Raw genomic sequence first — 24,709 nt, 5'->3', positions numbered from 1 at the left:
TTCCACAGAATACAATGACACTAATTGATCATGTGACAAACTATTATTAAATATCAGCGATGCAAAGAAGTTGGATTTGGCTTCTCTCAAAAATATTCATATATCTTTAGCATCGCCACCCAGCATGGCATGTAATAGAATATCCACAGTCTTTGGAGTACTTGTACAAGTATTTTTATCTCCTATTTTAAATTATTAGCTTTTCAAAACAGAAAAACTTTTGTTACTTGGTAAGAGAAAAGCAAAGACAACCAGTCTTTGTTAGTACTGAAAAAAGCAAGCTGGAATCAAGAAAGTATGATGAAAGTTATTTATCTTTCAATTTCACAACAATTTCTGTTATTGGATAAGATGGCCTATTAGCTTATTACAATTAAAAAAAAACTACAGAATAAGAAATTAAAGAAGCTATTTCAAAAAAGAAATCCAGATTTCAGGAATTAGGCAAAAGCAAGCAAAGTTATCCTTCCCATTGAAAATATGGTTTGCATTTGATTTTGGTAATTCCGAAGAAAATGGTTTTATAAAGATGTAAGGTTCTACTATTATTTTACTTAATATAAATATTAACACTTATATTAACTAAAAAATTTGTATTTACTATAAGCGAAGTTTATTTCTTACCCAGCCCTTAAACCCAGTGAAATCCGAACTTTAATTTGGGGTGGGGGGAGGATTGCACAAATTGATCTATAATTTTAGGAGATCATATTTGGAACCCAGATTGAAGCAGAAAACCACTTTAAAAAATGTTAACTATGCTTCTCCATTAGAATAACATTCCCATAAATAAAATGGAAATGGAGTTCCAATAGTTCAGACTGCAAATTTCCTAGGTTATAGCACATGGCTCAGACAAAATAACCAGAATAACTGACTATATTTTTATTTGATTCTGTTTACATGAGACTGACCGGGAGGGTTGTAAAACGTGCAGCCTGGGCAACTCACACAATTACCGACATCTCTTCTGGAGCTCAGAGAATCCCCACTCCCACCCCCTGAATGGACGGGGTCACAAAATTGCCTCAAAACTTACAAAAGCTTTAGGCACAATTGAACCTCTGACTGAAACCCCTCCCAAACCAGGCTCTGGCCCTGCCCATTTCTGAATGGCAGCTCTTGATATGCCACAGGAAGGCTGCTGCAGTCCTTGCCAGGTTACCTAATGATTTTTGTACCAATAAGATCGCCTCTACTGCTTCTTAGATTAAACACACCTCTACATAAACACAGATCCTATACAGAAACTGGCCTCACACTAAGGCAAACTTAGTATGCATAACCATTTTCTTCTGGCATTTGGAAAATTAAAGGCAAGGCCAGCAGACTAGGATCCATTGAATTTGAGACCATTCTGCTTCATTCATGAGAGTCAGTTTGGTCTGGTGGTTTAAGGCAATGGGCTAGAAACCAGGAGTCTGTGAGTTCTAGTCCCGCCTTAGGCACGAAAGCCGGCTGGGTGACCTTGGGCCAGTCCCACTCTCTCAGCCCAGGTCACCTCACAGGGTGGTAGTTGTGGGGAAAATAGGAGGAGGGAGGAGTACTAGGTATGTTCGCCGCCTTGAGTTATTTATAAAAATAATAAAGGCAGGATTGAAAAGAAACAAACAAACAAACAAACAAACAAATAAATAAATGTAGTAAATAGAATGCTTATATGAACCATAACACAAAGACGTTTCATAGTGTGAGTCCGAAAAGCCATTTTTGCAATCCTAAAATACATATAATTATTTGTACAGGCAAAGTTGGTTTCTTACAGGAGAAAGTTTTCCTGGGGTAGAGAAACTAAGGAAAAAAGAGAACTGTTATAGTTGGAACAGCTGACAACAAGGCCAGTGATATTGGTTACAATTCTAAATCTAATGCTTCTAAATCTTTATCCATTGCAACACTTACCTGACTCCTATAAGCAGAGCTATAAGCATTGAACAGATTGGGTCAGCAATCATCAAACCGTAGTTCTGCATCAGTATTGCAGATATGATTACACCAATACTTCCAAGCGTGTCAGCAAGAATGTGTAAAAATACACCTGCAAGAAAATGCATACTAAGTAAGAGGTATCAATTTCTTTTCCAAGATCAAATTTTCAAAGGGACTTGAAAGAAATGGCCAGAGGATAACAGTACACCATCATTTACTTCATACATATTAACCACGTTCCTCATATAACTAGTATCTGACAGTTATCTGTCCCCCTTTTTTTGTTTTCAGCAGAACAACCGCTGTACCCACACCACAAAGCTAGCAACGGGGCAGGGCCAGATTATGATATTTGTGGGTCCTAGATACTTTTGCCTTCGTGGTCCCTCCCCCCATAAAAAAATAATAATAAAAATTATATTTCATATGATTTTCAATGTTTATATTTTTACAGAGAGATAGGGAATAGTAAATAATATATGATTATTTGCAATAATAATCAGTTGTTGCCGATTACTTATGAGAATTATTAATTGGTAGCATTTAATATAGTGCTGGGCTTAATTTGAACTGTATGTATATTTTATTTGTATTTTTATGCATCTGTATATTTATTGTGTATATTTTCAAGGCTGAAAGGCGAGGCATGAAAATAATATCTACTTTATTTTTATTCTTTCTGATCTGAAGAAAATGAAAAACATTTTCATGGGCCCTCAGCACTGTGCCTATTGGACAAGTCAGTTGTGGTCAAGAGGTCTGAAAGTTTTCCTACCAGATGCTAGCTCTTTCAGTAGTTAACCAAAGGTAGGTTGCACCTGAGTGAAGATTACCTCACTCCTAGTTATTAACAGGTATCAGTAAACATAGAAATCATTTATTATTTGTATCACCCTTCTAACAAAGAGCCATCTGGATGACTCTTGGAAAAGATATGTTAAAAATACAACCAAATGAAATAGCTTTCCAACAAATTTCTCTCACATGCCCCTAAAGATCACATGTTCATCAACTGTCTCATGACTGAAGCAATTTTTGAGAAGTTAACATTTTTATAGAGTAATTATTTTTCCAAATCATTTGCTCCAATATATATTTCGTTACAACAAAATTCTATCTACAGTGCACTCCCCCAAATAATTTATTAGCAATACAACAAACAAGGTTAAGAAATCAGGAAATGTGCTTTTTGCAAAACTTCCTTTTGGCAAAGGGTTTGTTTGTTTGTTTGTATTAATTAGTTTGGCAAAGAAACTTTGCCAAGCAGTTTTCATGACCCCTTCTGCACTTCAGGTGTTACATTTTTCTTCCCAGTCTGGCCACACATTCTTTTGCCAGATGAATTATAGTATTTAGGTTCTTATAGATTTCACAGATTTGAGCGAGTTTCAAAACCAATAGATTCCACCCCCCAAAAAATGTTTAGCCACTGTCCAAACATAAAGAATGTAGTCTCTCTCCCTGCTGATAAATTGAAGGTAAAATGCTACTCTATGTTTTGTCATTTAATCAGAGAAAAATAAAACACAATAATCAAATAAGTCATTTTATACAGGAGCAACTCAGAAGTCGTCAAGAACAAAAGTATGCACAGGAAATGAGTACTGTAGGAAGATCATCTAGCACCCTCTGCAGTCACAAAGTGGAAATATGGATTATTTATTTATTTATTATTCAAATTTTGCTACCATCCATCTCCCCCAAAAAAGGGACAAAAGAGGGATTATAAAGTTTTTTTTGCTCTGGATGGCTGCTTCTTGCAAGGAGACCGCAGGATTGAGGTTTTCTGCAGGTTTGAGCACCAGGAGACGATGGGATTAGCCATCTTGTTCACAACCACAGCAGAGACTTTTAAAGGACACTAAGAATCATTCTAATTTAGATGAAAAAAATCTATTTTCTGTTGACTGATGTTGATGAACATGTACTAAACAAGTTGCGTTGTTTGCAATTGCCGCAAGGAAGATACAAAAGTAGATGTTGTGCTGTTAATATTAAAGGGGATGTATTGAGCTGATATGGATTGTTGTAATTTTATATGAATTTTGCTAAAACATATGGTTGCAAATAAATACATATATACAGTATAATACAAGACAATACACTAAGTTCACAAACCTCACTTTCTAATCACTTTCAGAAATTGCTCAATAACTACTTCTAAACTATTAGAGACCTTCAGACCAACACATCTTAAAGCACTGGTTGAGCCTGCCTTCAATCTTGAATGAAAGAAAATCTTAAGCGTAAGCTTACGAATTTAAAGAATCTGATAAACAGCAAAAAGCTAAATAAGATTTTGATCTTAGAAAGTTATAAATGGACTAAGGGTCCAGATAAAATTGGAATATTGAAACTTTCACAATAAGATTTTGGAATTAATTATAAAGAACAAACAGCTTCTTGTGGGAAATAGATTCTGTTTTGGTTTTACAAGACAAAACAAAGATAAGTAATTTCATGATTTCAAAAACTGGACACTAGAGGGGACTAAAGTTTTTAGGTAGAGGAAAGATTTACAAAACCGCAAAATGTTGCAAAATGTTCTAACCATAAAAATACTGAAGGAGGCGTTTGAAGAATGGAATCAGAAAATAGTAGCCACAATATCAACAATGTCAGTAATGATGTCTGCTTCTGTGAATAGACTATGTCCAAAAGATGTTATTGTAGAAACGAGAGATGTAGAGCAAATTTTAGCTGACCAGATAGAGATGGTATCGAAAGTGGTTTTGGAAATTGTAAAGTGGATTTACAATTCACTTCTGTATATATTTCTTTTCTCTTTCCTTATTATATTCCTACTTTTTTCTTTCTTCCCTTTTTTCTTGCACTTTTTACTCCTTCCTTCTATTCTCTTTTCTTTAAGTTTAGTTTGTATTAGATTTTACTATTACAATCAAAATTCTTAATAAAAATTATACACACATATAAACATTTTATATAGCTTACATCTGTAGGTCATAATTTAAATGGAGTACACAAAGTAACAAAAAGGAAGTCATTTATATCAACACTGATTATAAACTTAATTATTCCATTGATCTTTTCTAAATGTTCCATTGTGTTTATAGTTAAAATATTATACCAACAGAAATTGAAACAACCACAAACGTACTGAAAATCAGAAGTTCTGCTGATCATTAGGAACTAGTCTCTCTCTAGCACTGCTTGTTAGTGATGTCAAAGGTTCATTTCTCTGGAATTTCTGAATTTTGTTTGCTACAGTACAATGCTCAGAAAAAAGATCTGGTTCTACAAAATTCAAAAAGTTCATGTGCAATATATTTAGACATTGAAGTAACTGTACTTTTCCTAAGACTGTAAAGTACTTATATACTTCCAAATAAAAGGAGTTAATTTAATACAATCTTTGTGAGTTTTCCCCAGTTGCTTTCTGTTTGCCTCATTTATCTTTTTCTCCTTGAGAAATTATTCAAAATATCTCAAAGCTTGGCAGCATTTATTAATGTATTAAACCAAAAACAAGTCTAATTCTAAAAATTCCATTATATCTTTATGTATTAGCTTATGTACCTTTTAGGAAGAAAAGAATAATTCATTTCTCTTACTGCTTTGATATAATTTTAATAGTATTCTGAAAGATAGACATCACCAGTTTGCATATACATGAATATTAGCTTGGAAATAGAAAGACTTCATATTTATTAATTCATTAACATACAACCAAATACATAATTACTAAAAAAATGAACTAATTTACTTGTCATTAATTTCAGTAAATAACATTGTCCAATGTGTGGCTTTAGACTTTTTCCAAATGCATACTATACTTTTGTTTCACATTAGCAACACCTGAAATTTAACACAATGTATCTATATCATACCTTCTAAAATCTGTTTGCTGGATCCTGCAGCCATCTCAATGGGGTGATCACCTGGCAAAACAGAACAAAGGAAAAAGTCATTTATCCTTTCAATGTGGCTTTTATTTACTGTTGAAAGTATTTAAGGAATCATATTATATTTTGAGTAGAACCTCCAGACCTTCTTAACTAAAAGCAACCAGGAAGTTTTTAAGTGAAAAATTAACTTTTTGACATAAAAAGGGAAGATATTAAACAGAAAGGAATCAGTAAATCCTCCAAAACACAGGAAGTTTCCAAGCATTTTTATGCTTTATTCTAATATAAGGTAAAAAACAGAGAAAGCTAGAAGCAATGTAGTCTCAAACCATGCTAAAGGTCTTATTGTCTACTAAAGCAGAACACAAAGACAGGATTTCTAGATAGTGAGTGAACAGGTCTGAGTAAGTTTCCAATTCATATGAAAGGATGGTTGCAAAGGGCCACATCTTTTCCCAGGGCCAGGTGGCTGCCAGGGGAGGCTTCTCCAGCTGTACTGTTCATGCGCCTGTGCATTTGAAAGCACCTTTTTTGAATCAAATGAAAAGTACTGCAGGGCTTATGTGTAATGCCCAAGTACAGTCAATCGCTAGACTAAAAATCAAGAAGCCAAATCACAATCAGGACATATTAAGTGAACATTAACGTGACATGAAAATTATGGTCAGCAATTCAGGAAAGATTTATCCTATGATATTGCAAGGATTCATACTGTTCTAAAGCTACACTACTAACATCTCAATAGGTTACCAAGTACAGCTCAGCATGCTAGTTTAACTTTGGTCTAGTGGTTAAGGCACCGGGCTAGAAACCAGGAGACAGAGTTCTAGTCCCACCTTAGGCATGAAAGCCGGCTGGGTGACCTTGGGCCAGTCACTCTCTCTCGGCCCAACCCACCTCACAGGGTTGTTGTTGTGGGGAAAATAGGAGGAGGAAGGAGTATGAGGTATGTTTGCCACCTTGAGTTATTATAAAAATAATAAAGGCAGAATAGAAAACAAACAAACAAACTTCTAAAGCCCTGTATGGCTTTGCCCCCAGGCAATCTCCTACAAATAGAAGTATTCAGTCTGCTCATCTCAACAGGGATATTGAAGATCCCCCACCCCATGTGTAAAGTCAGGGTGTGGCCTGTCGCCAGATATTCCAATGGCTCTTTTTTACTAGTTTTTATATGCCTTTTAATCAATAATAACTGTCACATGGACTTCAGACTCTGAGCTGGGTTCATGATTTTATCAGCATTTTATCAGTTTTACGTATTATCTCATGGATTTTTTATTTTGATGTTGCAAACTACCAGGAGTTTTCTCAGAGTAAATAAATATTTCAAGTAGCTTTCCTTAAAAACAAGATGATGCAGAAAGAACTATTAAGCCTTCACATAGTAAGGGTTCTTTTGATTCTTTGCTTAGGTATGCAGTGGAAAGAACCTCTGCATAGGTAAAACTGCCCAACAGTGTTCCTCCTCTAATAGATGCATTAAGAATGCTTGTGAAAATGTAATAACCACCACCACAATTAGGTCTATCTTCCTCCAGGGAAGAAAGATAGTACTACTGCACAATTTTACTCTCACCACCATCCTATGAAAAATTTAGCTAAGGGAAAGTGCATAACTAAAGCTTACTGAATGAGTTCATGGCAATTAGATCCTAGTTTTAGACTCTTTACCATTACAGCACATTGAATCATTCATACTGACCATGAAGCACCTGCTTTACATAACAAAAACATGGTTTAAAGCAGGAGAAGAATGTATTGTTCTTTCCCCTGCATTCATTACCTCTCAAAACCAAAATTCCCTGGTTCTTTTTAAAATGTGGTTAAAAACTATCTTGTAACTTAAACAAAACAAACACAATGCAGGATTCCCACTGACTCTGAAATCATGGTATTTTTCAAGTGATAGCAAAGAAAACGTCTGCTACTGAGCCATTTCAGGAAAAGTGTTTACAAAGATTCCTTGTACATACTCAGTCTGCATACACCTCTTTTGTACCTTTTACTCTTTCAGAATGATTGTAAATTGGGCCCGGGAATTTTGATAAACTGAAGGACGATGCAGAAACATTTTGAGTAATTATCACCTTTCATACCACATATATATGGAATACCATCATACAGCCAAATGGAAATATGGGCACATATCACATAGGATGCTGCACTTCCATAATTTCTGTGGAAGAAACACGTAATGCATGATGTACAGCAGATCCACCTTTTCTAGTAACTGAGGCAAGACCAAAGGTTTCCTCACCATTTTCTTTCAAATTACAGAAACAACAGGAAATAGATTAGCTCGCCAAAGACAAGATTCAACCATTTTCATATAATCTTTGTTTAGCATCTTTTCAGTGTATCTACAGAGATGTCCCATGTTGAAGACAGGTAGCATACAGATGTGCAAGCCGGCTACACAAACCCACATACCCACCGTGACAATAATCTTGAGAATGCCCATGGCCGTGGGAATGCCCATGCCCATGCCCATGCTTGGAATCATGACTGTGGCCGTGTCCTCCATGGCCATGGCTAAGAGCCCCATTAAACAGCGAATGGCTGTGTTCATGTTCTGCAAAAAGAAAGTTATTGATGTTATTTATCAATAACAAAATATTAAAATTCTGAATTTTATCAAGATTACAAAAGGTTGTACGTTGAGAAAATAAAGCAGATATATTCCAGTGCCCATGCAAGTAGATGTTCCCTTTCCAGCCCAAAGGTTAAAACAGACAATCTGCTGCACTTAAAGGGACCTCAGAATCTACTTAAAATAGACTAATCTACATTGGAACAATTTTAACTGCATTTGTGAATTTTATCTATTTGCACAATTGTATTATCCCAAGCCATGTAATAGTTCCGAAAAAAATATAATTATTTTTATTTGATGAATTAATGAATCACAGCAGACATTTTAGAAGCACTGACCTTTCTTTCTTGTAGGAAAGGATGTCTTTAAGATGGCATCTGCATTTGTCAGTTATATGAATATTTATATTAAAAAGTATTTTAAAAAATGTCTGCAGACCAGGTTTTTTTTTTTTTTAAGATGGCACCAAGTTGGTGTGAGTGTTCACAACAGGAACAATTCATTAGAGAGTTTTAGTATGTTGTCGAGGGTCAGAGAATTGGATTTTTGGTTCGCGTGTGGAGGAGTCCCTTGGGTTCACCCCCCGATCGGAACCAACTGGACTGGTCTTTCATCTGGCCCATGCAGCTTCTGATCTTTGCTGGGCTGTTTGGTGATTTGGAGTGGGGTTGCGTGTGGCCTCCAGGGCCCATTCCCTTACCTGGATCCGTGGTGGGAGCACAGCCCGGAGAACTGGCCGTGAGGACTTGGAGCCAGCGGCAATGGCTGGAGTATAGAACTGCTGGGAATGTGGATTGGCAGCCTCACACGGGAAGTGCCCCAGGCATTTTACATCAACTAGCTGTGCGGCAGTGGGAAGGAAACCGACATTGAGGACGGAGGAAGCCCTTGCTGGCTTGTGGGAGGGGTTGCACTGTGGAGCGAGGAGGCAAGGAAGACAAGACTGCCGGAGTGTGGATGAGGGCTGCTTTTTGTTATCATAGCTGCGTGGAGGTGAGGGATTTTGCTGTGGCAGAGGCAGAGCTGGATCGGGCTGGTTGCAAGGGCTGGGGCTCTGTAGCTGCAGTCCCCTCCTGCAGTCCCCTGCCCATGGGTGAAAGCCGGGGAGGGGCTTGAATCACAGGGACTGTGTAATTGGAGCCTAAGCAGTCTGGTGAGAGAAGACTGGCTTAAGGCATAGTATGGTTGGTGCATGGGGGATGAGGAGAAGGGGCCCTTGATTAACTAGAGGTGCTGAGTACCAATATTGTAGAAGCACCTCAGGTATCTAGGAGCCTTGCTGGGAACTATATGTTGTATGTGAGGTGGGGGGTGTGAGTCTGGGCATGCAGCTTGATAGACAGGGGAGGGGGAAAGGCTCTGGAGGGATGAGGGCAGACTATAACATCCCAGTAATTACAGGTTGAGGGAGATACGGTGGGAGACGAGGGGCAAGGTTTTTACATGGAAGGGGCCACAGGTATATTGTTCCTGTGGCACGTTCCAGCCCCTCAAACTCACTCCTGGGTCCCAGTTGGCAGACTTTCAAGGCCCTGGGCTGTTGGCTGCTGCTACTAAACCAGGTCAGTTTGTAATAAGGCCACCTTTATCCATGATTTGATCGTGGATGAAAAAGCTGACCTGGCTTGTATTACGGAGACCTGGCTGGGAGAGGAAGGGGGAGTTCCCCTTTCTGAGATGTGCCCAGCTGGTTTCCAGGTATGGCACCAGCCGAGACCCCAGGGTAGGGGCGGTGGGGTGGCAGTGGTCATCCGAGACACTTGGAGGCATCCAGGGGCGCTGCTCCTCAGATTGCCGGGTGCGAGACCCTGTTTGTTAAGTTGGGCTCTAGGGGTCAGCTGGGACTGTTGCTATTGTACCAGCCTCCCTGGTGCGTAGCAACCTCCCTGCCTGAGCTCCTTGACTCCGTAGCCAGGTTGGCGGTGGAGTTCCCCAGGCTTATGGTCTTGGGGGATTTCAACTTGCCTTCCTTGGGGGTGGGGGTGGAGGTAGCTCAGGAGTTCATGGTTACCATGACAGCCATGAGCCTGTCCCAAGTAATATCCAGGGCCCGACGCATAATGGTGGTCATTCGCCTGACCTGGCTTTTCTGTCAGAGCAGTGGCAGAGTGTTCTGAAATTGGGGGAGGTTTTGGTTTCTCCCCTGTCATGGTCAGACTACTTCCTGGTGAGCCTCCAGTTCTCTGGCGCCACCCCCCTCCACAGGGAGGCCGGGCCTGTTAGATCGGCCCGCCCCAGGCGACTGATGGACCCAGTGGGGTTTCAGAGGGAGCTTGGGGTTGTTCCAGGAAGTCTGCTGCACGGTCCGACTGAAGCTTTGGTGGCCACATGGAATGAGAGAGCAGCCATGGCTTTGGATCGGATCATGCCTGAGTGGCCTCTCCGTGCCCATGGCTCCTGCGGCTCCCCGTGCTTTACAGAGGAGCTGAGGAAGCTTAAGCGGGCTAAGAGACACCTAGAGCACTGCTGGCGAAAGACGGGAAGCGAAGACAATTGAACACGAGCTAGAGCCACTGTTAGAGCCTACCTTGTGGCGGTAAGGGTGGCGAAACATGGTCATTTCTCTGCCCTTATTGCATCTGCAGATAGCCGCCCAGCAGCCCTGTTTAGGGTGACCCGGACTCTCCTTGGAGGGAGTGATTCGGGGGTCTACCTTCAGGGCCGATGTGAGGAATATGCTGAGCATCTGGCAGGTAAAGTCACTTGCATCCGCTCCTCGTTGGACTCCAGCCTTAAGGCAGGGCCAGTGGAGGCTGCGGGGGCTAAGTCTGGCATGGTTATCTGGGGGGAGTTTGATCCGGTTGCACCCGAGGAAGTGGACAGGGCCCTTGCAGCTGCTAGTTTGGCCACTTCTGTATTGGATCCGTGCCCCTCCTGATTGGTCAAGGCTGTACAATACCCAGCTTTATATCTCCACTCCCGGCTGCCTGAGTGACGCCATGGATGTCCTGACCCAGTGCCTGGAGGCTGTAAGGATGCAACGGGCTTCAGCTAAACCCAAGCAAGACTGAGTGGCTTTGGGTTTGTGGGCCTTCTGGTCACAAGGTTTTTCCATCATTGGTCTTGGATGGGGTTGCACTGCCCCAGACGGACCCGGTGAGCAATCTGGGGGTCCTCGTAGACTCACGGCTCCTGCTCAAAGAGCAGGTGGCAGCCGTGGCTAGAAGGGCCTTTGCACACCTTCGGGTTGTGCGCCAGTTGTGCCCATTCCTGGACCAGGAGGCTCTACCCACTGTCACTCATGCCCTTGTGACCTCCCGTCTGGATTACTGCAACACATTCTACATGGGGCTGCCTTTGAAGAGCATTCAGAAGCTTCAGCTGGCGCAGAATGCAGCTGCATGGGTAGTAAGTGGAGTTGGATATTTGACACATGTAACACCACTGCTACGGGAGCTGCATTAGTTGCCAGTGTGCTTCCGCATGCAATTCAAGGTGCTGGTTGTCACCTTTAAAGCCCTTCATGGCTTGGGACCAGGTTACCTAAGGGACCGCCTTCTCCCAGTTGTTCTACCCATCCAATTCGATCTGGTAGATTGGGCATGCTACGGATTCCGTCGGCCAAAGAATGTCAGTTGACGGGGACTAGAAGGCGTGCCTTTTCAGCCGTAGCGCCTGCCCTCTGGAATATTCTCCCCTCAGAGATCAGGATGTCCTCAACCCCGCTGGCCTTCCGTAAGACTGTGAAGACCTGGTTATGTGCCCGGGCCTGGGGCCCCGAGTGTGGTAATGGTCCCATTTCTTGGTTGTATTAACATCTTACATTGTTTACTTGGCAGCCATGTATATTTATTTTTTATTGTAATTGTTTTAATTTGTTTTATTGTTTTATGCTTTTCATTGTTGTAAGCTGCCCAGAGTCACTGGTTGAGATGGGCGGCTATAGAAATTGAATGAATGAATAAATAAATAAGTCTCCTAACTGAAGAGTGCCCTTGATTAATTGGAATTAATTAATTCATTAATTAACAAAGTTTAGGTGTAACTACATTGTATCAGTAAGCTATCTTGGTTTTACTTAATACTTTTGAAGCACCAACTGAACCACACTTTTCTGGACAGATACAATGGGAAACTGTAATTAGTAAGTCAGAATACAAACAACATGTGAGATATGCAAGAAGAGAAATATGGAGGGCACATGGCTCTGTCCTGGGCTTAGCTATGACCAGAAGCATACCATACCAGTTCAAATGAAAAAGTTTATATTTCTATATAATTACACCTTCATTATTGCAAAGTATAAAATTTTTCACTTAAGCACCACAATTCTTCTGCAAGGGATTTTCCACATTTTATATGTTTCTAAGACAAATTAGTTGATCAAACAAACTAAGTTCCACTTGTTTAAATGACATAATAGGTGTCAAACCTAAGCGTCTATCCCGTTTTGACTAAATTAAGGAGACATGACCTCTTTGCATGGCCTTAACACATGGAACAAAACAAAGGTATTCTGAGGCTTTGATCTGTAGGACCTGAAATGAAGCAAAAGTATTCCCAGGTTTCTAACCAAGCTGGTTACAGTAGATCAGACCAATGATTCCTGATGATACAGCATAAGAGACAGGGTCACCTTGCAGCTATACAATAAAGCACAAGAAATCCTACTAGGATAAAAAAATGAATCCTGAGACTAGCTGTACAATATGGACACTTCTACTACAGCTAGGGCACAAGTCACTGATTCAATGAATTGGTAACAATTCTTACCAGAACCATGAGAATGGCCATGTCCGCCATGTTGAAACACAAAGATTCCTATCAGGTTTACAAGGAAGCCAAGTATAGAAACAGGAAGGAGTCTTTCATGATGCACATCAGGAGGTTCAAGTGCTCTCTGCAATAGTGAAACAAACTGTTTCAATGAAAGTTGTGCATAGACCTACCAATAGGCTTTCCTCAAATTTGCATAAATGTTAATACTGTCTAATTCAGAAAACTATTGTTATTGGAAACTAAAGCTAGATTTCCAAGCACTCACAGTATAATCTCACTTAACATTATAACTCAAATCATTCCATGAAATTGGCTGATGGGAGATTTGGGACATGTTCATCAAGTGCATAAATAATTTTTGGCATTTAGTGAAGAAAAAGGTAAGGATGCTGGCAACTTAAATGGCTTTTAAACACATTCATGATGAAAAGTTAACTGATAATTCTAGGTACTGCTGACTACATGTAACATTCAGGTTCAGAAAACATACTGCCTATGAATACCAGTAACAGGAGAGCAATTGTATGAAGAAGCCCAATACTTTCATGACTTGTTTCTCAAGGCCATTTGACTGGCTACAAGATACTGGAATACATGGATTTTTGATCTGATCCAAAAGGGCTTTTTTCAGATAAATTATAGTCTGTGACATAATTTTTAAGCGAATTACCGCACATCAAAGAGAAGTCAAATACAGCCTAGTCTTTGCAGAATGAGAAAAAAATGTCACGAATGTTCTAGTGTTAAGTAAACATAATGAAACTAATATATAGTGTAATCAAAACGACTACTTGAAAATACATTTTAAAGACTTTTTGAAGATTTGAGAATGCCAGATTTTTAACACTCTCATGGAAAAAAGGGTGGGATAATATTTCTTAAAGAATTAGTGTCAGTAAGTAAGGCGATCACCGTATGCACAATTACTACTGAGTAACTTCCACTGAACATCATATTACTTATTTCTGCAACATATTCAAAACGGTATTGTTAAATTCTGAAGACATTCTGATTCACTTCCTATCCAAGTGGTGACAACTTTTTGTTAAATAGGGTGAGAATTACTTTCTTACTGAACTTACACCCTGACACAATCAAGTGGTTCTCTTTTACATTTTCTGGGCTGCATTTGGCAGTAACTTCATCCAAGTGAGTATAACTGGATTTTAAGTAAAAATGTCCTGACTAAGCAAAGACCACGCTGAGACGAGGAGAAAGTCTCTAGTGTTTTATTAACTGCTATTGTAGACAGAAAATCCTACCAAACTGAAGAAGCATGGGAAAACCCAGACAGATAAACCCCAAAACTCAAGGCAGGTCTGTTCTGGGTTTCTTTGAATGACAGCTCAAAGTCTCTAAACTACGCATGTGTTTTCCCCCCTGGATAGGGGCCTCCTCCTGCTCACCATCCATACTCATGACAAAAAATCCACAAAATTGCTCTGCAAAGATCTCTTCATTCAACAGAGGAAAATATTTTTAACTGTCTTCAAAACATACCTCAACCCCTTCAGAGAAAATGAAGAAAGCTGTGAAGATCAAAAATAGACCATTTACAAAACCAGCTAATACTTCTGCTCGAACGTACCTAAGATGAAAAAAGCAGATAGTACCATTCTAGATTAATGCAAAATCCACAATTAATTTCATGTCCTGTTTTTTGCCATTCTTCTGGCTCATATAGAAGATAAACACAAAGGTAGCCATGCTTGATCAGTCAAAGCCAAATAAAATGCACAGACATGCAGGAACTATATCATCTCAGAAACCCCTATTTCTCATTTTCCAGAAGGGATAACCATTGGAAAATAAATAGAATAGTGCATTCTGCTTTTAAAACAGACAAGATTATTCCTGGATTGTCAAGATACCATTCACAAGGGACTTCTGGTGGGGACATGGCTGACTGAACAGCTGTGTCCGCGAGCTCCACGGAAAGAACTCACAGCGGTAGGGTTTTTTTGGGGCACAGGCAGGTGTTTTCCCAAAGCCCAGAGCATTTTCACAGACAAAGAAAATGCTCGGAATCATCCCATCTGCCCTCTGGAATGGCGACTTGTAGCCTGAGAATCGCAAACAGCAGTTCAGGACATAATCATTTCCAAGCTGTGCTGTAGCCTTAAAGGGACACTAGGTCGAGCCGCCCCATTTCTAAACCACCAAATGTGCGTGCGTGCGTGCTTGTGTGTATATATATATATATATATGTATATATATATATATTAAAGTTATGTATCCTAAGAGAGACTTTCTACAGCAAGGAGAAATGATCTCTCTTAGTGCTTGTTGTTATTTCTGGGATTAATTTTCAAAAATCTTTTTAAGCTTTGACTTGTTTTCCCATTTGGATATTGATGAGGACTGAGAATAAATAATTTTCTCCCTATTATTTTTGTATTAAATTTGAAGAATTTAATATTTTCCTACATGTCGAATCTGCTCTTTTGAATCTTTAGTGTTCTGTTCACTTTCCCTGGAGCTCTTATTAGCATACTTTCTCTTATGTCAACAACTTTCAGAGATTTTCCCTTAACTAATTAACTCCTATGTTCACCAGTCAAGTATCTAGGGGGCGCCATAATCTACTGGAGGATTATGGATTTCAAGGAGACTTTCTCAGAGTTCCATTGTGAGCTTTGCTGTGAGTTTGAACAAATCTTTTATGATACCTGTCAAGCTATTTTGCAAGATATTCGGGACACTGCAGAAAATATTAGTTTTAACATGTATCAAGTGGCAGAGGACGTCGTGGAAGAAGATGAAGCTTTTAACAAAGATAGAGATGTTTCCACTGACAGGGAGATTGAAGCTTTTGTTGAAATGCCAGGCAATGATTATATTTTGGCATTGAAGGGGTTAAAGGGACAGTCTGACTTGCAAATTACAAATGAGTTGGGTTTTTTTTGATGGAACGTTATGGGAAAGAAAAGGCTCCGTTCTGTGGGAGGTTTTTGCTAAGAAGTCTATGTTTCTAAGGGGGGCAGTTGGGCTGTTTCATTTCTGTATAAAAAATGTCCTATGAGTAATATGGAGATATGTAAATGTTTTGGTATATTTTGAGGTGGGGTAAAAAATTAAGAATGTTTTTTATTGATATTAAAGCTTTGTATGATTCCATTTTTCTTTAATGATTTGGATTAAGATTTACTGGATTGCTCTTGAGGTTTGTTTGATTTTTTAAGATTTATAAGATATAATAATTGCTGGGTTTTAGGTTTAATAGGGTTAAGATTGTTATATATTATTAATTATAAAAGTAGACAATTTAAATGTTTTTACTATTTGATTTCTATTATAGTGGACAGAAATATATAGAATATTGGTAGGAAGGAAATAATTAAATATTTGGGGGTGAGTTGATTTGGAGGTTTATACATTTGTTTTTCTTTTAATGTAAGGGGAAGGAGCAATTGTGTTTAGTGATTTTTATAATGTGCTAATGGAATGATTTATAGAAATAATGTGATCTTGGTCTGATATAGAGAAAGGGATTGATTATGGAAATTGCTGTATATTCTTGTTGAAAGTCAGAAGTCACCTCTTTATATAATCTTCCAAATCCTTTTTTCTTGTGTTTCACATTCTTTTATTTTTTATTTTTGTAGTTTTTTTGCTTTTTTGTAGTTTTTATCTTTGTTTCAAACTTAATAATATTTTTACATCTGACATTAGAGCAAGGAATTGGTAGAATAAACAAAAGTGTAGGGAAAAAGAAGTAGACAGCTAGACAGGGATCAGCTTTACTCCTATCTCCCACATACTCCATTTAGCAATAAAAGTACACTGCATGCCCTTGTTTTATAGCAAAATTGATAGCTATATATTTAGCACAGAGATCAACAGAAGGAAGATCAGCACCTAACAGTAGATCTCTTGATGATGTAAAATAGCTATCAAGAACTACTGACATCCTACTGTTGAACAACAATGCTCATCGCTTCATAATTATATTGCCAAAATAACTATTGGAGAGTAAACCCAGGAATAGGGTTTTTGTGTTTTTTTTGTGGGAAGATTGCTTCTGCAGTTTAGTTTTGGTACTAAAACAAATTCTGAAACTCAGAATTCTTAAATTCTAAGTTAATTATGTTCTGTGCTTAAGTGGCTTATTTTTTGTGCATGATTCAGAAGAAGGTAATGACAAACCATTGCCATGTATTATTGACAAGAAAACTCCATGGATGTGTTTATGTAATCACCAGAAGTCTAAAAAAAAGGGGGGGGGGAGAGACTTCACCTTTAAAAAAAGAGAGAGAACATATACACATGTATACATATATAAAAACATAAATTTATGTATGTAGTTTCTGTATCACCAACTAAAAGCTACTATCATGAGAACAAGTAAGGCATATGAACAAATAATAACTTTGATACTACCACTTGGTAGTGTCTGTCAGCTTTGATCCAACAGAAACATTCCATTATTTTATATCCACCAACTTCCTGAACATGGGGGACTCCTGAGAAGAAAGCTGAAGTGCATGCAGGGATGAAAGCAGAACTAAATTTCATAGCACAAAGAGAAGTGTTATTATATAACATTAGAGGAAGGCCCATAGCAACTGCAAAGTGCATCCTGTTGCTCTCACACAGAGTAAGCAGTGGCAAACCCACATAAAAGAAAACCCATAAAGAATGGAACCAGAACAGTGCTAGTCAGATCTCTGGGGCACTAGGCATCCATATGAAGTATTCATTATCTATTTTGATGGAAGGTAATGGAAGCTTCAGACCTTTGGGGCTCACCAAATGTTTCCTGGGATTAGAAAATATGCCTATATGAACATTAACAGTTGACTAGTTTGGCATGGTTAATTTAACTACATTGCCATTAATACCAAGAAGGAAAATACTCAAGGCAAGCACTGTAGACTTGGCTCCTCTCCTGTGAAAAACTACTGAAATTTGAAATATCTTTCAAATACATTAGCCAAATTACACAAGAAATATTTATAGGCTGATTCCATTAACCACTTTAGTACAAATGCCAGACTGCTTTATCAGCACGTTGTAATAAAACTGCACCTTCTTTCCAATTATTGTCAACAGGTAAATGTTTCAACAAATAAGCTTCTCAGAACATGAAAGCTTACCCATAGGAAAAAGCATCATTTGATCTCCATTTTGAAATGACTGAAGCTGCAAGTCCAGCTAACAGAGCAGTACAGTCAAAAAACATGTGAAATGAATCTGATATTAAACCTAGACTGGGAATATAAAGATAAAAAAAAATCAGTTAAGGACAGAAGATTACAGAAGGTACAGTACATTTGAACATTTTTTTTAAAAAATCGTACCAGTAGTAGTGTCAGTTTGGCCCTGTATTTACTGAAGTTGTTATCCCCCCAAATCTCTCAAAATATAATATACTGGAGTAAAGGTACAGCCCATTCAAGACCAATAACCCATTTAACTAAATTAGAACCAATGAAGTAAACCTAATTACTAAGCTTATAGGCACCCTGTGTCCCCAATCTGGCACCCAGGCCAGTCCTATGCCTGCCAACACATAACTTGGCACATACCAAACTGCCTTAACCATTTTAATTTTGGTTTGTTTTTAATTAAAAAAAAAATAGGAAGATGGTATTCTGCAAAACAAAGCACCAGCTTTAAAAATAATATGTGTTTCCAAAAATTCTGTTGGTCAACATACAGGCCCTAGACACATTCTTAGCAAATAAAATATTAACTGGTTGCAGCTCAGGGCTCTGTTTACCTTCTAGTATATGGGCATTTTAATATTGGCCACACACAACCATTTTATGAGTATGGTTATCAAACATTCTCAAAATTCTGAATGTGCCCACTGTCCCTAAGAGACTGGGACCCTGGATACATATATAAATATTGGGAACATTCAATACAAGAAGCTATAAGAAGTGTTAATTTCTTAAGCAGAGATTCATTTTAGCCCAATACCAGCCAAAATATAAATCTGTATTTAAAAACCAATATGTACAAACATCATTCAAATGGGAATTAAAAACCCAAGATGTCACCAACCAATTTCATGATTGTTAGGGTTCAAAACTTTAATCAAAGATTAGTGACTTATTGCAAATTCCTTCCTGAGCAAGCCCATTTAATGGCCATCTTCATGAGAGGGAAGATGACTATGAAGCCAGCCAAAGTTTAAGAGGGCTTTAGTCACTTAATAAGATTCTATAGAGAATTATTTTGCCTATATCCCATTCAAATAAATGCAATAACTTGTTATATATATGAAAGTGTCATACAAAGCCTTTTGAAGAGTTTGCATAGCACTTCATAAATATTATTAGGTTTATATCCTCCCTTTATTTTGTGCAACTCAAGGCAGTTTGCATAGTGTTCCTGCCTCCTGTTTTTCAACTACCCTATAAAATGGATTGAGCTGAGAGAAAGTGCCTGGCCCAGAGCCACCCAATCTAAGGGAGGACTAGAACTCAGTCACCTCATTTCTAGTCTAGCACCTTAACCATTGTACCAAACTGGCTCTCATGTCCACAATTAAATAGTTATGAACTATAATGAAGCTTATTAGTTCTCACAGTTCAATGTTTTCCACGTGGTACATTCCCAGTCATTCCTAAGCATTATAATATAGGATGAACTATAATATTGTATCTTCCAATACAGTCTCCCAGTAATAATTCCATAACAGTAGTGCTTGGAAAAGCTCCATCTTATTCTCTAATTTATCAATAAATACAAGTTTAGTTTAGTTTAAAAAGTAAGTACCAAACAGTACCATTCCATTATATAACTTTGTTACAAGGCCACCAATGCAGATGATGCTATGCCTCACAGCTTCTTGAATGATGAGAAAGGATTTGATTGGGCTGGAACTACTATCACACCAGATATACATACATACATACATACTCTCTTGGTAGATTTTGCCTTCATTTGAAAGTGCAGCGTTCATTTTGGCCTTCTTACAATGAACTATGTTATCAAGAGTTACTAACAAATCCTCAGATTTACAGCTGGATTAAAAAAGGAGTAACACCTTTCATTAGGCTCATTCCATAAATTCATCTGAGTCAAATGGAATTAATCAGGATCCATACGGAGATACTGACAGAATGCATTTGTAGCCCACACAAAGCTGCCCAATGTCTTACATCAGCTTTAGAGGCCTTCCCAAATATCTTTAACCACCAATGAAACAAAGAAGGCATTGATTGGAGGAAAAGCCTTCTCTTCAAAGGTACTTTAATTATGGTACGTTCTCACTATGAATGCTTCCCACTTCTTCTTGACCATTTCTCCAGGTGTTTTAAAATTGATCTAGTTCAGCTTTAGAAATTTAATGGGCTTTTAAACCTGACACAAGTACTCTCCATCCATCCATCAAATCAAGCTAAAATCCATGCTGGAAGTCTCTGATATAAATACTGTAATTACTAAATAATCTATTTCAAATGCCCTCCAAAATTTAATAGAAATACACAATTTAAATGTCAGCTTTCCTTGTCCATTAATTTACCAACTGTTTACACTTAATCCAACTCTCTTCTTTGATTATTTGGAATGGACAGCACAGAAGAAGAAGAGTATTTTTTATGAAGATATGACTTCATACTAAGGCTACACCTTCCATTCAACTTTGGAGTTCAGTAGGTGATAGGTATCATAGTACTCTGGGACAATTTTCATCAGTCTTTACTGCTTCAAAGTTTGAAGGAAGCCAAGCTGCTTAGCATACTCATGAGATATCACACGAGCTAGGGCAGGCCAAAATGCTGAGGGTTTAGAAATATCATAGGGAATAAAAGCCAGTCTAGTATTAAATGAGTAATACATGTTTCTTTAGATTTTAACTGTATATGTCCTGACATAAAGACATCCAAACATTTCTCTAGCATCTTATATTAAGACATACCACCATAACAGATACATGCTCCTTTGCGAAATTCATTTGCAAAATGAATTGTGCTACTCATTTTTGTAATACAGTACCTTTGTTAAATATACCAGCCAAACCACCAAATGGATGAATACTGAATAAGCTAGTCTGGTACGTCATCTTCGACCTTAACCCAAAGTGCTAGATTTTGTTTCAAAGATTTACTAGATACCTGCAGCAATAAGATCATTTTACTTATAGTGTTTTCCTATTTCATAGAGTGACAATTTCCTAGAAATTCTTGAACTTTAATTCTTATAATCCTCAGCCAGTATGGCTGCTGATTTGAGAAGATGGAAACTGAAATATAACTGCATCTGGAGGGTCATGGATTGCTTATCCCTGCTCCTCCTAATATTCATGGCATACACAACGTGTAGACAATATAGTATGAGAGTTTATACTGCACACATGCCTAGATAGCGAAGCTACTCTGGCTTTCTATACTGATAATTACATATGTTGAGGAGGAGGCACATAAAAACAGGGCTTAGCATACAGGAAATTAAAAAGAGCCTATGCACAGGCATCTGCGGGGGGTGGGGACGCCTGCCATTACAATGCAAGCTGCCACCCTTTTCTACATGTGCTGAAATGTCATACACACAAATGGGATGGATCTTGTATCATGCTCCACAACACCAATTTTATCATTTCAACAAAATCACTGGATTTTACAGAACCATTTGTGTCATGATTTCTCTGGAACTGCTACTGCCCTTGTCAGTTTGGGCACATGAAACAGAGAAAACTAAAGGGTTGATAGGATGATACATGTTTCCACAATTTTGGTTTTGAACTGAACATAAGATGCAAGGACACTCCCCCTTCCAAGGAATAAGATAGGAAATCTATGGCTCCTACAGGAGCATGCAAGTCCCAACAGCTATCAACTACAAATAATTTATGTAAGAATTAATATCCGCAAGAAAAATATAAAAGACCTATACATTCACTGAGATCTATTTCAACAACTTAATAAACGCAGTGTAAATAACATCACCCTTGGACGTTTTATGGAGTAATTGCATATTTGCAAAAGAAGGGCATTTCATCACTGATATTTTGCCTTGAAAAGGTTTAGGCACTTCATCTCAACTGTTCTGTTTAGACTGATTAATCTGTAGCTCAACAAGTTAAAGGATAACAAATTATAATGTCTTAGGAGTAATGGTTTCATCAGCTCCTGAACTCTAAAACACCTGGCTCAACAAAAATCATCTGAATATGGCAGAATGGGAGAGAGACTGCAGAATTTTCCCAAGTACACAGGACAATGTTAGCAATTTGTCCAAACCTTTCTGGTTTTCCCCTTGAAGCTTAAAAATCAGCTTCTACTGACTGGTATTTAAAAGTGAAGAAAAAAGCCAGCGCTCCATGGTAAGATCTCAAAGTTCTCCAAGAGGCGAGGCCTGAGACCACCCTTTCCCCAAAGCTAATGGCACTCCTCTTCAGAGCAGGCCAGCTGGGCTTCCTCCTCAGCCCCAGCCAGAGGGAGACGTGGCAACACCAGCAGAGCTGAACTTGACGTATAAGGGAGAAGCGCCGCCTCCCGGCTCTTTCTCCCTGGCCTCCTCTTTGTACCTGTTGCTCCAGATGCCGTACAGCAGCTCCACGAAGGCGAAGGAGAGGTTGAGGCAGAGGAAAAAGAAGAGGTTGCGCGACGTCTTGTCCGAGAGGATCGACCTAGAAACAGGGACGGGGAGGGCCGGAGAGGGTTAAGCGAGGAGGCCAGATCCCGGTTTGCTCCTGCAAAAACCAGCAAGGCTTTCTAGGGAAGCGGAAGAAGAGAAGATCGTCGGGCCGTTCCCACGCTTGAGTAGCCTAACGACAGTTGCAAACCGCCACCCGCCTGCAGAGCTTTTGCTCCGGTTTCCATGCAGACCTTCAAGGGAGACGCGTCCTTGACAGCCAGGCCTCGAAACCCCGCCGCCTACTTCCCCTCTAAGCCCCTGGCCCGGCCGAAGGGACACCGGCCCCTTCCCTCGACTGCATTCCCGCCCTGCAAACGACGGCCCCGAGTAGCGCGCCAGCGCGCACCCTGCTCGAGCACCTCTTCTGCCAGCTAAGCTAAGCTAAGCTGGGTGCGACGGGAGTTGTAGTCCACGCCAAATAGGAGAAAGATGCCGCTAAAGTCAACCCCCGGCTCCTTCATTCAGACGCTGAACTGAGAGATCCCCGTCCTCCCCTCTGTGGATCCGGCGCCCCCGTCTGCAAACCCCGCAGCTAAATCGGCTTCAATATTCAGCCCACCCAACGAGGCTCCTTCCGTTCCTCCCCAGCTCCCAGTCAGAGCCAGCCATTCCCTGGTCTCGAGTTGAGCACAAGGGGGCTCCCGCTGCCCCCGTTTCTCCTCTTCTCGGGCGCCTGTTAACATCCCACCCCCCAGCGGCTCCCAGCTCCCCGACATCCCGGTCTTCTGCCGGCAGCGCCGGGTGATGTGGCCCCCCTCGCCCTCACCTGAACCATCCCGAGATCTTTCGCAGCAAATGGAGCTTCGGAGGCTTGTACTCGTCGTCCTTGATGGACAAAGGCAGCATCTTTCCCAGCGGCGGAGGGAAAGCCGGGGCCTAGCCTGGCGTGAGGGGCCGGAAAAGCAGCGGCGCCCCCAACTCTCTCTTCTTGGCCAGGCAGCCGCCTCCAAGGCAGAAGCCGGCCTGTTCGCTGAGCAGCAACTTCCGGCACAGCCGGAGCCAAAGGTCGCTAGTGAGCCTGCGCGGTAGGAGGGGGTGGCTAAGTTACATCATGATAGGAAGGAAGGAAGGAAGGAAGGATCGATCGCCTTGTTTAATTTTACGCTATAAAAATAATAGTGTAGTAATCGTGTGTCTACTGTATAGCGATCTGTGCTTCGACACTGGTGGTACACTAGGAGGGCGGCGGGATTCTGATTTCACGTAATACAGCTTTACAGCTGATCCTTAACATGTGGACTTCGCTGTAATCCCCACTGAGTACAGTGGGAATACGTCTACATGAAATTACAGGTGGGCATGTTACACAGAAGAAAATTCCATTAAGTTGATGGGTGTCTATCCCAAGTCAACGAGTCGAATTGTTGCCTAAGAATTTCTATTTTACCAGGCTAAAGAAGTAGGATAACCAGTGAACTTCAAGGGCTCTTTCCCAAAGAAGTATTAAGAGTCCATGTTGACCTGATAGCACATAATCAATCAAAAATAAAAATCAAGTGTAGTAGCTGGAACAGAAGAATGCCAGTTCAGAGGCATGCTGAGCATACTTCAGACCCCTATTCTGCCTGGCAAAAAAGGAGAATTGGTTTTTCTCTGCAGTGAGACCCTGGGGGAGGAAAGAAGCTAGTAGGGAGTACCTCCTTTGGTGCCAGTAACCTAAGTTATCCACAGGTCCTCTGCTGCCAGTAATGGGCACCAAAGGAGCCATTTTCCACCTCTGCTCTGCACCAACCTACTTCTCTCTCCCACCCCACTCCACCCCTATTTCTCCTGCCACCAGTTCCCCCCATCTCTTGACATGGGTAGCAGACAAAGTGGGGAGAAGGAGGAGGGGAAACTGGAGTTCTCACCCTTTCCCACAGGGATGTAGGCTGCAGAGCCTGCGCAAAAAAAAAATCAACACATAGAGTTGTTGAAGATCACTTTCCCCCACTTCGCTTTCCAGAACAAAACCACCCCACTAGGGAACCACCTTTTTGTGGGAACAGAAATGAGGGAAAGGAACTCT

General features: G+C 39.9%; 1 protein-coding gene across 1 annotated transcript in view; it reads right to left on the bottom strand.

Annotated features, from left to right (window-relative positions):
- SLC30A7 (solute carrier family 30 member 7) overlaps nucleotides 1-23,702 on the bottom strand; it is a 42,003-nt gene extending 18,301 nt beyond the window's left edge. Inside the window, exons 1-8 of the mRNA XM_063298337.1 lie at nucleotides 23,468-23,702; nucleotides 22,592-22,693; nucleotides 18,207-18,320; nucleotides 14,611-14,698; nucleotides 13,105-13,231; nucleotides 8,233-8,370; nucleotides 5,778-5,828; nucleotides 1,903-2,038 (exon numbers count right to left, since the gene is read on the bottom strand). Of these exons, the coding sequence (XP_063154407.1) occupies nucleotides 1,903-2,038; nucleotides 5,778-5,828; nucleotides 8,233-8,370; nucleotides 13,105-13,231; nucleotides 14,611-14,698; nucleotides 18,207-18,320; nucleotides 22,592-22,693; nucleotides 23,468-23,547 (836 nt within the window). The 5' untranslated portion in view covers nucleotides 23,548-23,702. The remainder of the gene's footprint in view (nucleotides 1-1,902; nucleotides 2,039-5,777; nucleotides 5,829-8,232; nucleotides 8,371-13,104; nucleotides 13,232-14,610; nucleotides 14,699-18,206; nucleotides 18,321-22,591; nucleotides 22,694-23,467) is intronic.
- Nucleotides 23,703-24,709: the final 1,007 nt, after the last annotated feature.

Source organism: Candoia aspera, chromosome 3, assembly GCF_035149785.1.
Source record: "Candoia aspera isolate rCanAsp1 chromosome 3, rCanAsp1.hap2, whole genome shotgun sequence".
NCBI lineage: Eukaryota > Metazoa > Chordata > Lepidosauria > Squamata > Boidae > Candoia > Candoia aspera.
Note: the sequence above shows the minus strand (reverse complement) of the source record. Positions and strands in the feature narration are given on the sequence as shown.